The 15,651-nt window shown below is 35.1% G+C and overlaps 1 protein-coding gene across 7 annotated transcripts in view; it reads right to left on the bottom strand.

The window, feature by feature from the left end:
• Positions 1–15,651, bottom strand: part of PDLIM5 (PDZ and LIM domain 5) — a 217,437-nt gene that overhangs the window by 77,739 nt on the left and 124,047 nt on the right. For 3 of the 7 annotated variants that reach the window (XM_059376090.1, XM_059376119.1, XM_059376100.1), the window contains exons 6-8: positions 15,050–15,067; positions 14,635–14,807; positions 14,232–14,268 (exon numbers count right to left, since the gene is read on the bottom strand). In XM_059376090.1, the coding sequence (XP_059232073.1) occupies positions 14,232–14,268; positions 14,635–14,807; positions 15,050–15,067 (228 nt within the window). Of the gene's footprint in view, positions 1–12,565; positions 13,693–14,231; positions 14,269–14,634; positions 14,808–15,049; positions 15,068–15,651 lie in introns of those variants that run through there. The other 4 variants (XM_059376139.1, XM_059376148.1, XM_059376110.1 and 1 more) reach the window with 2 other exon arrangements.

Genomic DNA, 15,651 nt, shown 5'->3' with positions numbered 1-15,651 from the left:
CACCCATGCACCCCTAGAAAAATTTTCCTATAGGATCTCAAGATAAGATAGGTAAATATTGAGCATGTATTATACTACATTCTAAAACCCCAATATAATGTAAAGATTTTAAGGGATAATATCAACTTTAAAATTACTTGGAACAATCCCCTGATAAAAGCCTACATCCCTCAGTAGCACTAATGTACTGACCACTAACCATAGCCTCTCTCACTCTGATCATCAATTTCCTCTTAATTGCTCCTTTTATTGATTTCAACTAGCTAGAAACAGCTTCCCCAACGGGGCAGAAACCTGCCATTCTGTAGTATTAACATAATCCTAATACTATAAAAAGAATTTATAAATGATAAAGGTATTATTTCAGATTCAGAATAAAAAGATATATTATTTAATAAGTACCACTGCATCAATCTGTTACCTGTTTGAAAATGCATGTGGATCTGTCCAAATGCCTATGCAACAGCCACAAACCATGAGTCCTTGGAGAAGCCAAGTATCTTGAGAATGCCACCAAAGCACCTCATGCTTCAATGAGTATCCCACTAGCATTACAGAACAAAAGCTAGGGGTCATACACTCTCTAGCTAAATCTTCTGGATCACGCGTCCTGAGCTCTCCCATTAATCACTGCATCCAACTTGTTTATTCGATGATGACATCTGGATTCCACTTCATGCCATGCATCCTCACGTATTCTACTGCCCATTTTAGTTTCCTGCCCTCATGGAGTTTACATTCTCCTGCCCACTTTCTCTCCTCTAACAGACCATGAGGATCAATCCCATCACACTCTCCCTCCATCCATTTACTTGCCACAATCAGAAGTGCAAACCCCTTGGGTCATCCATCATCTCCTGGATTCTTGCAACTTTACTGTTTTATGTATCTCCTAATCTGATCAAATTCCCATCCCTCTCAACCCTCCCAAATCCTGTGTTATTCCACTGTACTCTCTATTTTTCTGTGCAGTCCCTTCAAAAAGAGGTTCCTTTTCTCTCACGCCTTGTATGTTTATAATAAACTTGGAGGTAATGCCTTCCTCAATATTGTTTCAAACGTCAGTCATCTTAGATCCTCCAAATTCCCAAGTCCAAGGCTCATGTCATCAATTATACCACTCACTAGCTACTCATCGCATTTTCTTGCTTCTATCTCATCCACTATTTGCCTCAGGCCCTGACTCACTGTCTTCCTCTTTACCCATTTCAACAGTCATTCTTGATGACTTCAGTGTTGTCATGTTGAATCACTGAATAACCTGACTGCTAAGTTCTTTGACTTCTTCACTTCAGTGAAGTAAGTCTTAGAACATCTGAGCCATGTACTCCAAAATTCTTAACTTTTACTTTTCGTATATAAGAAAAATACCTCTAAAATCTGTGTGTTAAGTACCTCTTTTTTTTGTAATTCACTCACCCCTCTACATCATGACTCTATTAGTTTTACTGAACTGAACTGTCCGTTCCCAATTTCACTGACTCTTACCAACTCAATTAATTCTTACCAAATTCACTGGTTCTTGTATTTCATTATTCATCAAACCCTGCCCCCTCCATTGTCAGTACTTCCTCTAAAATGCAAACCCATTGTCCGCACTTCTTCCAAATACAATCTAAATACAAATTCTAAAATACAAACCCATTCAATTTCCTTCTCCTTGGCCTAACTTCATAACATCTCTTGCCTGAACTAAGGGAAGACACATAATTCGTCCCCTGTGTTCATTTTCTCTCCCTCATAATCAATTTTACATAGTATTCAGAGGATTGGATCTTTTAAAAATACACATCAGATATTACTCCCATGATTAAAATCCTATACTGGGCTCTCCAATTAATTGGCTTAAAAATCTAAATCCAACTTACAAGGCAAAAATGATCTGGCTCCTGACTACTTCAATCTCTTATCACTCTCTCCTTTATTTACTATGCTCCAGTAATAGTAGACTTCTTTCAGATCCTTAAACACACCAAGCTGAATCCTATCTCAGGGCCTTTGCACTTGCTGTTCCCTCTGCCTAGAGAGCCTATCTTCTGTATATGTGCATGGTTAACTCCTTCAGATCATTCGTGTTTCAGCTCACATGTTTTCTTTTCCCTACCCAGTGTCTAATAACTTCATTCCCCACCTCCCCTTACTATACTCATATTGTCCTATATTATTTCTTTATAGAACATCACAACATAAAACTGTATTATTTGTTTTTTTATTGCATGTCTACTCCACGAGATGATAAATCCATGACAGAGCCTTGCCTCTGTTATAAACCAACCATCTACAATAGTGAGTAGCAGATGATAAGTATTTCATAAGCACCTGCTGGATTTATTATATGCATATATAATATAATAAACATGAGCAGGGATCACTCAAGTCTGAGACTAAATGAGAATGTTTGAGGAAGAAGACATAGCTGTAGATTTAGGTCAAGGAACTAGCCCCTATTATCAACTGAAATCAATTACTCATAAATACTTCTGACCCAAATAGCTTAACTGTCCCATGATTTTTCAGTTTACTTTCTTGGGATTACCTACATAATTATCAGACATTAATGCCAAGAATTAATCATAATTTGCCAGGTGAAATTTTTTAAGTGTAGAATCGAACTATTGCTTGCCTCATAATTTTGAGAGTCATAGGACATGACTAACTTACATTGGGTTTACTTTTTTTCTAAAATTCCTAATTTTTTTACATTTATTTTTGTTAACTTTATCCATCCCTACCACCAACTATGTCCCAGAAGAGAAAAATTATTTGACCCAAACTACACATAACTATATTAATTTTTTTTTCTTTCTCCTACAACATTGGGTCTTAGACTCCTAATATATGTTCAAAGGATGATCTGGTTATGGAATATGTATGCCATCCCTCCCCACTTTGGGATAGCCACAAATTTAGGAAGTAAGTTGTAGAAGCCCTCATCCAACTCATGAATTGATCCTTTAAAACAATATCCTTTGTTCAACTCCTTCAACTTAATATAAATCTAAAAATTTGATAATCATTTTCATTATTAAATTCAATGGGATCTTAAGAGCCTTTCTTTGATGACTTGTTAAAACTTAATATTTCCCCCAATCTACCAAAAATGTGTTGAATTCGGTGTGATGTGTTTCTTGAGAACTTAATTCTGGGTCTTGGCAATTCTCTCCTTTTCTTGGTGCTCACTGGCAAGGCTTTAAAAATGTCTTCTAGATTTTTTTCCAGGTGACATCAAGTTCAAACTAGTTTACAGTTTAGAAGTTTTTTTTCTTCTTTGAAACTTAATAGTACATTTACCTGTTCCTAGTCTTCTACTTTCTTTCCCATTCTCCTGGATTTTTTTTTTTTTTTTTAATGCATATAGTGTTACTTACCAAATCTCTTCTGTAAGTTCTTTAAATGTTGGGTTATAAACCATTGACAAAAACAGACCACTGGGAGCTCATCTAGAATGCCTTTCTATTTGGGAATTTAATTCCTTCCAGAATGTAAACTAACTAACCAGAACTTTTTCAGTATTTATCTCTGGGTTTGGGTGACTTTTGTTTGCTTGTTTATATCCTTCAACAATGAGCATTTGTTAATTTACAGTAACCCCTAACAACACCACTTTTTTACTCTCTTAATGTTGTCTGGTCATTTCATTTTTCATATTTAAATATTTGTGTGTGTGTGAATGTACATTTTCTTAACATGCATGTGGTACTGTTTCAGTATCTTTGTTAAGAAATTTGCTCATTTAATAACCGATACTTGATGCCATTGTAGTAAGCAAAGAATAAATTTGAGTCCACCAAGTTTGTTTAAAACTGTTACTTCTTATTAATTAAAATCTTTCAGAAACTTATTCTCAAATTTTTTTCTCATGAATTACTAGGATATTGGGACAAAGAATAAAGTATGTTAAAAGACAAAATAAATATGTACCTCTAACCCAAAAATTGCATAGATTTCATCCTAGCTTTAACACACTCTATTCAAAGAAATAAATGCAGACTCTTCAGGATAATTAATTAGGTACAACTTGGAGGTGAACACCTCTCAAAAAACCACACAGAAGCAGCATTCAACATACTGTTACTAGTCATAAAAATAAAGAAAAACAAAAGGAGAGACATAAACTGTTGAGCTTGCTTTTAAGATTAATTTAATTTGAAAGGACTTCTTCAATTTGACTAAGAAATGGAAAATTGAAATGCCTAAATATCCATATCTGTCATGTGTTTTATACATTATGTAATATATTTAATTTTCTTTTATAAAATCATACTATCATAATCAACACACCTTCACAGAACGTAAAGGTAGAAAAACCTGGTCTCCTGAAACTTTCAATGTGACTAAAATATGTAAAAATTGAATAGTGACAAAGGATAGAAAATTAAGCCTTCCATCATGGATGAAGACTGCCTATCACCAATGTTCTTTAAGTTGTGACATCTTTTGAAATTAAGAAGTTCATTACATGGGCACCTGGGCGGCTCAGTGGGGTAAAGCCACTGCCTTCGGCTTAGGTCATGATCCCAGGGTCCTGGGATCAGGCCCTACATCGGGCTCTCTGCTCAGTGGGGAGACTGCTTCCCCCTTTCTCTCTGCCTGCCTCTCTGCCTACCTGTGACCTCTGTCAAATAAGTAAATAAAAAATCTTAAAAAAATAAAAGTAAAGTTCATTACAGGAGGAGCCTTCAACAGTAGTGACTTTTAATCAAGACGGTAAGTTCCTTTTACTTTCTGGTTTAATTCAATAAAATAATTTCAATGTGATTTACCTCCATACAGGTGAAGCAGAAAGAACTTATCCGAATAGTACTGGTGGTCTGATAAAACTTCTAAGGAACTTAGTGCATTCAGGCATCTCCAGAATGTAAATAAACCAAAATTTTTTCCATATTTACCTCTGGATTTGGATGATTTTTGTTTGTTTATATCTTTCAACAATGAGCATTGGGACCATGAAAGTCAATTTTTGCTATCAAAAATAATGATTTTTATTTTTAAAAAATACTTGTAAGTGGTAGTCTTCCCAGATTAATTTAAGAAAGTAGACAAGCATTTCCAGAGTTAAACAGAGTAATGAACAATTTTTGTGTGAAAATACAGAGTAGATAGAAACTATGTTACTTCCTTCAATGATTCTAAAGTACTTCTCATTAAGTAACTGAAGTGTAGTAACCACTTACATTCAATAGATGGCGATCTTTACATTATACAGTGGTCACCAAACCAGCATTTGCATAGGACAGTATAACCCACCAGTAGAAAAGGAAATGAGATAAATTCAAATACTCCACATTTTGCAATAGACAAAAATTAGTGCTTGGTTACATACCCATTTTTTGGACCTATGGACTTTTTTCTAGGTTGACAAATGTACTCTGCACTAAGAGATTCTATCTGTTACTATTTTTATTTTTTAAAATTAGGAAACTCAATCTCATGAAAGAAACTGAGGGCTGCTGGGGGGTGAAAGGGTGGGGATAGGGTGGTTGGGTTATGGACACTGGGGAGGGTATGTGCTATGGTGAGTGCTGTAAAATGTGTAAGCCTGATGATTCACAGACCTATACCCCTAGAGCAAATAATACATTATATGTTAATAAAAATAAGTTAAAAAAAAAAAGACTCTGTTATGGATGCCTTTGTGTTGTGTATTTTTGAGCAAATCCACTTGTTCTTACACTTCGTAAAAATATATGGGAGGGGCGCCTGGGTGGCTCAGTGTGTTAAAGCCTCTGCCTTTGGCTCAGGTCACGATTCCAGGGTTCTGGGATGGAGCCCCACATCAGGCTCTCTGCTCAGTGGGGAGCCTGCTTCCCCCTCTCTCTCTGCCTTCCTCTCTGCCTATTTGTGATCTCTGTCAAATAAATAAAATCTTTTAAAAATATATATAAATATGGGAATATGAGACTAGGGAGTGATCCCTGATTTCTTTTTATGAAGAATAAGTTTTAGGTAATTTACTCAAGTGATGTGTCTCAAAAAGGATAAACAACGGGAGCCCAGTATATTTGTGAAACAGCAACTGAAGGAAGACCTGGCTCAGGTCAGCCAACTGTTTCTTCACGAAACTATTTTATGTGGGGTATCAGAACATCTGTGAACAAACTAAAATTATTTTTAAAACCTGCTATAAAAAGAGTATGTTTGGAAATCTTTATGAAATTTCTGTATTCTAAAGTTGATGGATGTACAAAAATGATAGGTTTCTATTCAGGAAGTAACTTAAAATCTGTTTTGACAGCCTTCAGCTAGAAAGCATGTAGACATTAACTTAGTGTTACAGGACGGCCCATACACAGAGGATTTTTCCCCCCTAGTACTGTTTCATTGCTTTGTGTAATGTAACTGGTGACTAGAGTTTGAACTATTTTCCTACCAAAGGGAGAGGCAGTTACTACTCCCTTGAAGGATATTTTAAGTCTTTGAAAATTTAAAACTCCTATCATACATTATTCTTACCATAATATATGAAAAATCAGAAACTACCATTACTTGAGCAAGAGAGGTAAAAGACTGATAAAATATATTCTGATCATAATTTTATATATCTTTTTGCTAATCAAAATGCTATTTTTTACTTATGCATATAGGCCTCTATAAGTATGAAAATTTTAAAACTGCTTATTAAATAAATTATTTTACTTTATAATAGAAACTGAAAAGATGGTGAGATCAAGAAAATCACCCTTTAACGTAAGATAAATTGTATGGTGTTGACACAATGATGTAGTTTAGGTATAAATATAAATTTTTTTAAAGTTATCTTTCAATTAAATTTCCTTTTTTAAAAAAATTTGAGAGAGAGAATGAGAACAAAGGGAGGTGGTGAGAAGCCAGCTCCCCACTGAGCAGGCAGCCCAAAACCTGGGGATCATGACCTGAGCTGAAGGCATGCATACTCTTAACTGACTGAGGCACCCAGGTGCCCCTCAGTGAAATCTCCTATAGCCCCCCATAATTCTCTACTCTGGTAAATCACGTATTATTATTAGCTTTCCACATTAATATGCTGTTGATAATATAGCTGTTGCTTCTTTTCAGTCAATGTTGCAGATTAGACTCTTTAACCTCAAACTTCATTTCCTTAGTAATAAAAAAAACTCTGGGTTTTCCAGAGTACTAGGCATTTCATACACCCATTTCTAAAATTAGTCAGGTATTGTCATATCACACGAGTACTAAGCTAGTCATGCTGAAAAAGATCAAAAACACAAAGGAAGATGGATTAAGAAACAAATTTTTCATATTTTAGAAAGTATCTTCCATAACCATTTAACCAAGTGATAAGAGAAGAGAGAAAGCATCAACACTTTTGCCAATCAGGTTGCCAATGCACAACAATTCTCCTTTGAAGCAACTAAGGTATGGTTCCACTTTACCTAGAATACAAATAGTAATGCCTTGATTTTTATAAAAACTTGACTTACACTGAATTTATGTTCAATTAAAAGTTACATTTACCATGCTGCTAAAAATTTCCCTAATATTTAACAACTAAGGTATTGGAGAAATATGCATTTATATGCAATCAGAAACCATTAGTTAGTGCTAACTAGTGCAACATATGGTAAGGATATGCAAACACTTGTGTTCAAAGAGCTTATACTCTAGTTAGACATATAGGGCAGGGAGAAAAACACCTGTAATCCAAAAGAGAAAAAGAGGCAGCACAAGAGATTAACAACAATTCTTCTGAGTCCAAGTCAGTGAGTCTACTTAAGAATAACATTTTTTAGATCCTAACCTGCCAAACTGATATTAGTACCAAAAGGCCACTGGTATCGATTATGGACTGAATGGTTTCCCCCCAAAATTCATATGTTAAAGCCCTAACCCTCCAGTGTGACAGTATTCTGATATAAGGCCTACAAGATGGTAATTCAAGTTAAATGAGGTCATTAAAGTGAGTCCCTGATATGAGAAGATTAATATTCCTATAGAAAGAGGAGACACCAGAGCTCTGTGTGTGTCAACAGAGGAAAGGCCATGTGAGGACACATGAAGAAGGTGGTCATCTGCAAGCCAGACAGAATAGACTTCCCAGAAATCTACCTGCATAGCACCTTGGTCTTGGACTTCTAACTTCTAGAACTGTTAGAAAATACATTTCTGTCATTTAAGTTACCTAGTCTGTGGTATCTAGGTGGCAGCCCGAGCTGACTAATACAGTATATTTCTAATTTAAGAATTAGTTCACCAGAGATGAATCTTACAGTCCTAATATTTTTTATATTTGTACTACTTATGTATTTATTTTATTTATATATATTTATATTAAATGTCCATTTATATATTGACTGTATAAAGCTTTACTTAGTTACAGTTATATCTAGAAAGAAATACTATGCCTATTAGGATGCCTTTTCCTGGGGCGCCTGGGTGGCTCAGTGGGTTCAAGCCTCTGTCTTTGGCACAGGTCATGATCTCTCTTTGCTCAGCAGGGAGCCTGCTTCCCCCTCTCTCTCTGCCTGCCTTTCTGTCTACTTGTGATCTCTACCCACCAAATTAAATAAAATCTTAAAAAAAAAAAAAGAATGCCTTTTCCTTCCAATTTATATGATTATACTAACACTCTTAGCTTCAAAGAGCTCATACTCTAGTTGAAGATTTATGACATATAGAATAAGATCTACAATTCAAATTAGGGAAGGAGTGGTAGAAATTACATAGTATATTACTTCAGATTACTGCCACTATGGAAGATGGAGGTGGCACACTGTGGGTGAGTCTGTGTGGCTGGAACTGTAGGAAGGAATGAGAGTATCTTGGAAGAGGGAGGATTTGCCCTCAGCCCAGTCATTCTCACTGGCACACCAAGGGCATTTGGGGCAGGATCATACTTCATTCTGTGAAATTATTCAGAGCATTACAAGACGTTTAGCATCCTTAGCCCTCACTAGCATCCTCCTGGCCCTGTAAGATCTGTATTTTCCCCCTACACATTTCCTACTATGCTGCTACTCAGCAGCAACTCCCCCAAGAGAAAACAGAAAGTAAACTTTTATGGATGTGAAGAAAACAGCAGATGTGTTCAAATAAAATGTATTAAGTGACTGAGTAAATGGCTAATACAGTTTATTCTAAAATGCTACATATGGAAAATTTGTAACATACAAAATCATAGTAATATTTTGTTAAGTGCTGCTTGTCAGAGTTTATTACATTTACTCAGAGTTCATCCTAATTTTCCACTTTGAAGCTTTTCATTGATTCATTCATATAGCCTTGACTACATCTGATTTCTAAATTGCTTTACTAACTCATTACTCCCAGAATGCTTCTTTGCAATTACCTAAAAAACATCCTTTACTCAAGGCAGGAGAAGTAATGTGACCTCTTTTCAGCTTCCATATACCTTGCTGGCTGCATGATCTTTCATTTTAAGGGTTTCCCTAAATGCTGTTTGTGATCTGGGTTGAAAATTCAAGGAGAAGGGATCAGAAGTGACAAAGACAGAGAAAATGATGGGGAGATGAAGAAATGAGAAGACTCCACACAACTGAGGACCAAGCTGGAATCTACAAGAGCCAGGTTATCTCTACAGAGGCTGAAATGGTCAGGGGCTTTTCACTTCAGCCTTACACCCCTCCAGTCAGCTCATGAACTATTGCTTTGGAGGAAGGGCATCTGCTGCTGAGGTGACATGTGAAGGGGCTGACCCCTGAAGGCTATCTGCCCCCTACACACACACACACACACACACACACACACACACCAACAGTGGTATCAAGTCCTGCACTGAGGTGATATCTGGAAGGGCTTCACAGTGTCCACCACTGAAAAACTTCCTTATTTTAAAGAGGTGGGAAACTCAGGGGCAGAAACTTATGAGTCTCAAACTCAGAAGTTATCATTCCTTGCTTATCATTCTGTATTAATGACATCTATTTTGGAAAGAATGAACAAGGAAATATTTACTTGGTTTAAGTATTTTTCTTGAATGGGACAAACAAGGAATGAGTTCAAACAATTCTTGATACGTTTTTATGGACAGAACTAAACTTTCAAAGTCATCCCTAAATTATGAATGAAGGTACTTTATGTCTAATTTCTACACATTAGAGGTGTTGTTTATAAATGTCTTTATGTGTGTTTTACAGGGCATTTTGATCTCTACTAATGCATTACCAACATATACTATAAAAGAGCAACACTAAGTAAATGAATGTACTTTATTTAGCTTCAATAAAATTTTAATAAACCTCCTTAGTTCTTCATTTTTAAGTTTTTCTTGAAAGTGGTTAGATCGAAGACAACTTCCTATTCAAAATGCTGTGGATAATACGGGAAATATAAGATATAAATATACATATTACATCTTTAAATCATGCTTCCTATCATATACTGTATTTTGGCTATACTGCCCCTTCTGTTCTGTTCTGTATACTTGCCATGTTCCTTTTCACCTCAGGGTTTCCACACCCACTTCATCTGCCTTGAACAGAGACCCAAAGTCATCGCATGGCTGACTCTTCTTCCTCTCTCAGGTGATGGCATTAAGGTTATCTCCTCAGAGGTCCACAAATCCTAGGGAATCCCTCCATGTGTGGGCCACATTTCCTTTATACTAATTTATTTACCTCAGATCACCTTGTTTATGTATTTATCTGCTACTCATTATTTAACTCCTAGTACATATCTGTGGCTGGCATTTAAGTAATTGTTTCACATAGAAGAATAACTCAGACAACAAATGGATATTTGTGATTTTTATAGGATTTTAAATATGAATCAGAGATGCAAAAAATTATAAGATTTTTAATCTGGGGAAATCAATTCACACAAATTTCTGAATAAATCTGAATATAACACAGGACAGTTACTCTCTATCTTAATATCATAATTTTTATTAAATAAGTTCTCTACAGGGGCACCTGGGTGGCTCAGTGGGTTAAAGCCTCTTCCTTCAGCTCAGGTCATTACCCCAGGGTCCTGGGATCTGCTCAGCAGGGAGTCTGCTTCCTTCTCTCTCTGCCTGCTTCTCTGCCTACTTATGATCTCTGTCTGCCAAATAAATAAATAAATAAAATCTTAAAAAAAAAAGTTCTCTACAATATTTTTATCTGAGTCTTCCTAATGGGCATCTTAAATGGCATAAGACTGTATAAAATGAGTATTTGTTTCCATAAATAATAAATTTTTCAAGGTAACAAAAATATTCGCTTTGCGGGAGACATTCCATTTTCTAATTGATAGAACCTTGCAAAAACGTTGAAAATTCTTAACTTTCAAATTCTACATTAAAAACAAGCTTATAATAAAGAAAGTCTGTATAAGAGAGACAAACAAAAACAAGCTATAAATTAGGTCACTAGACTTAGAATAATATTTTTGCAAGGAACTTTTACAATATTTGGCTAGCTTTTAAACTAGGAATATAAGATGTCCCAGATGATTAATTGAACACAGGAATTCAACCTCTGATGGGGTCAAATGGAATGTCTTTTGTGATCCAGGCTGAACACTTATACTCATACTCAGCTATAGATCACTCTACTTACCTTAGTAAATGCTTTCAATGAGATATTAAGTACTTTATTTTTAATCAGGGAGGTAATAAATTCTTATTTTCAACTGTAGTTATTACATCTTATTAAGTTCTATACATGTTCACTTGTCTTTACTAGGGAGAAAGTCTTTTATTTACCTAAAATTCTCATTCTAGTAGCGCTCTCTCTCAACTACATAGTTACTCTAGAAATTTGGTGCTTGGTGGGAAATATTTTGTTTACTCTACCCTACCGCTTATTTTCATGAGAATTTCATGCCATCTACTTTCAAATATCATCTTTTTAGATGGATGAGAATTATTAGGTATAGGAAAGCCTGGTCTAAGGAAGAATATTTTCTTACAGAGGCCATAGACACAATAATAATGGATTGATGTCAGGATCATAAAGCCACAAGCAGTGTCTGATACAGTAGAAGAGGGAAACCTTACTAAATTACGAAGTACAGTGGAAATAAGCACAGATAAATCCTAGATCTTTAAATACATTTTGTGTACAAAATTTTAGATAGTAATCAAACATTAACTGAAATTAATGTTAGTTTCTCCAAATTACCAGGTAGTTGTTCTAGTCTATGGTGAGATCAAAGTGAAAAAAAAAATGCAGAAAAAAAAAAATGTCTTGAACGGGAGCACCTGGCTGGCCCAGTCAGTAGAGTATGCAACACTTGATCTCAGGGCTGTGGGTTTGAATCTCACACTGGGTATAGTAGACCTCATTTATAAAAAATAGTAGTAATAATAATATAAGTTAATTTTTAAATGCCTTGAATACAGGCAAAATCCCCCAGTAATCATTTTCCACAAAGACAAATGCTATGTTGTGCAACAATCTAATTTTCTATGTTACTCACATAAGGTATTGTGTCAAATAAAATGACAATTCAGAAAAAAAAAATGGGCCTTTGTCATACTCCACACTCATTCTAGCAGCCTTGCAAAATTAAAAATGTCTTGCAAATGAAATGTCCAGAGAATTATTTATTTTATCCAAGTGATAGTGTAACAAGTCCCGGAGAGCACTGTTACTGGTTTCAGGGAAACAAGAAACAATTACAAAGCTAAGTTAAAGGCAACTTTATTACAGTACTTTTCCAAATTTCAAAATGCATTTATTACTGAATTTAGAACTAACGTATAATACATTATTTTACAAAACAGAAAGCATATCTGGTCAGATATTAGCTTGCATGTATTGCCCAAAATATAGTTTCCTAAGAATAGCAGCAACACACAATAGTTTATGTCACTAAGTAAAATATTTCTGATGTCACATAAAGAATCATTTATAATTTATTTTATGTTCATTTAAAAACAAAACAAAGTTATCTTTTCTATTTCTTACTAGTTAATGCCTTGAAGTTGTTTATACCCTAAGAACATCCACCAGTTTGGAAATATTTCTTTTGGTAGAAAATGGGATTTTTTAAGCTAACCAGACTAAAAGAACACTCAATTTCCCCACTGCAAATAGAGGCAGAATTCTCTTCTTCCCTTTTTTAGGTGCCAAATCTGGGCCTCCTTCTCTTCATAGCCATCCTGAAATAATACCTGCTTTAAAAAAATACCCAAATCTATTATAAACTCTATTCTAATAAAGTCTTCTCTGTTTTATCTTGCCTCCTCCTATTTGCTTACTTAGGATAATTTACAACCCACTTTGAACATTATGTAATAATGAATTTAAAAGTAATCTTGGGAAAGGTAGTAACATTAAGGGTGTATTTTCAAAATTAGATGAGAATATTATTTGCTCATCTGCCTCTGCTTTACACAACCAACCAAATTCAACTTCAAATAGAGTTCCTCTTTCAACATTACTACCCTAATAACAATGGAAACAGATATAAGACCACTGAACAGATCAGAGTCCCTTACTTTACTCTCTTGGTTTAAGATTTGTTAGCTACCAACTAGCACAAAACAAGTTAATCTTCCTCTTTTTTACAACTGCAGGAAATGGTTAGAAAAGTATAGAAAAGATTCTATTTTTTCGTAAGGCAAATTTAATACAGATTTTGCTGTGAGGTTGGAAAAAAAGAAAAAGTGAATGAAAAGGTTATGTGCTGGTTGCTTGGGGGGCAAGACTCATAAATCACTGTACGTTAAGAGCACGTGCTGAAACTTCATGGTGCCAGTCACGTAATTTTGTGTATTTGGGACTAAAGACGTGAAGGGGTATCTTTTCCCTGTGGAAAAAAAAAAAGAAAACAAAAGAAAAGAAAAGTGATAGAAGAGTCATAAGAAAGAGAAAGAAAAAGTTTCTATACTTAGTTCATCATGCAGAAAACATGCTTTTTAAAAGTTTAATTTTACATTAAAGATTTTAAGGGTAGAGCATTTTTATAAACACAGAAATTAATACACAGAGCCCTCTTGGAAACCCATTTTTATGCCCCAAAACAAAATTTCTACAAGACAACACCAACTCACTCACGAAGACCCAAAGCGTTAGCAAAGCACTCCCAAATATACTCTTCTGCCCACTTTTTTCAATAAGAAAGGAAATTAACCTTGCATGAAATGCAGATAGTATCTACTAATTCAAAAATCTCTAAGTCTTTAAATCCCACAGTTAAGTCCCACCAAAGATACCAAAGTTAAATGCTTAGCTTCTAGTTACAAAGACAAAAAGCCATACCACTACACTGGAAAATGTGAAAAAATAAAGCGAGATCATTCATGTAAAGGAAAGCATTCCATACAACCAAAGAAATGGACAACTTACTTTGCCTTCTTCGTATTTTCAGTGTCCGATTCTTTCACTGAAATATAATAAGTAATATCCAACATTAGTTGACTTTTTTTAACTTGAAAAATCATTTGAGCAATTACCTGTACCAGTCAATATCAAATGGTCAAGCTGTGCAGAGACAATAAAAAACATCCCACGTCATGCTGTCATTGGCTGTGTACTGCGGTCAGCACTACTACTGCTGCTACTACTGCTCTACTTTTCAATGCAACTCTCCTGGGCTAGCGTATGTACGTGAACCATATTATGCATGGCATAATTTAAAAGCAAACTGCCTCAGGAAAATTACTGTTTTCCAATAATTACCCATCTGTCTAAATGCTATTCTCTATGCCAAAGAACATTTGTATATTACAATCCCTAGGTATTCACTTACGATGCTCAGTTCCAGTGATCTGGGCGAGGATTCGGAAAGAACGAGACTGAGTCGTTCCAGTCCGTGGACGCCAATCTTCAGTGTCCTCAATGAGTCTCTTCTTGCTGGCATCACTATGAGTTGGTATGTGATAAAACTCCGTATTGCGCTCCACAATGTGTTTTCTTGGTGGGCTAGGAAGGAAAGAATTACAAATTTTTAAATCATATTAAGGATAAAATATCCTCTACCAAATTAATTATAATTCACACTGCTTTTTTTAATATATCTTTTGCTTTTCCTAGTGAACTCAGCCTCGATTTTTTAAAAAGATGCCCTGCTGTAATAGACTTTTTCTGAAACTAGTAAAAAAAAAAAAAAGACATTTATATGCTAACATAAAATAATATAAGTATCTATCCAAAAGAAAGTTTACCGTTTAGGTGGGGTTCTCCTTTTAATGGACAGAAGAAGGCAGCAGAAGAGAGATTCCAGCATAAAGAAAAGGAAAAGAATAAGAAAAGAAGGAAAATAATGAGAACTGCCAAGTCCACAGTTAAAAAAATTTTTTTGTAATTACATGTATTGTTCTTCTACCTATCTTATGCTTCACTAAACACAGCTATGGACTATATTTGCAACCACCATTAAATATCAACATATTCCCAAAATGTACTGGCTTTCACAAAATTAAAGGAATGTATCTTCACTACTCCTGGGAACTGGTTCAATACAGGCTAAGTCAGTAATTCCAGGGAATGGTTTAGTATAGGCTAAGTCAGTAATTCCAAACATAATTTTGAAAAGGGTCAGAACTGTTACTTTCTATAGCTTTCTCATTCATGTGTAGATATCCATCATTCTAAATAAAGTTATGTGCAGGGTCAGTGTAGGGAATAAGAGCTGTGGTATATGGGAAACCAATAAATTTATCAAAACACCAAGATGCAAATCTTGGCTCTATGACTTTCCAGATGTGTGACTTCTGGACAAGCCAACCTCACTGAGCCTTTTTCTTTTCATTTATAGATGAGTATA

Source organism: Mustela nigripes, chromosome 1 (genome assembly GCF_022355385.1).
Source record: "Mustela nigripes isolate SB6536 chromosome 1, MUSNIG.SB6536, whole genome shotgun sequence".
Taxonomy (NCBI): Eukaryota; Metazoa; Chordata; class Mammalia; order Carnivora; family Mustelidae; genus Mustela; species Mustela nigripes.
Note: the sequence above shows the minus strand (reverse complement) of the source record. Positions and strands in the feature narration are given on the sequence as shown.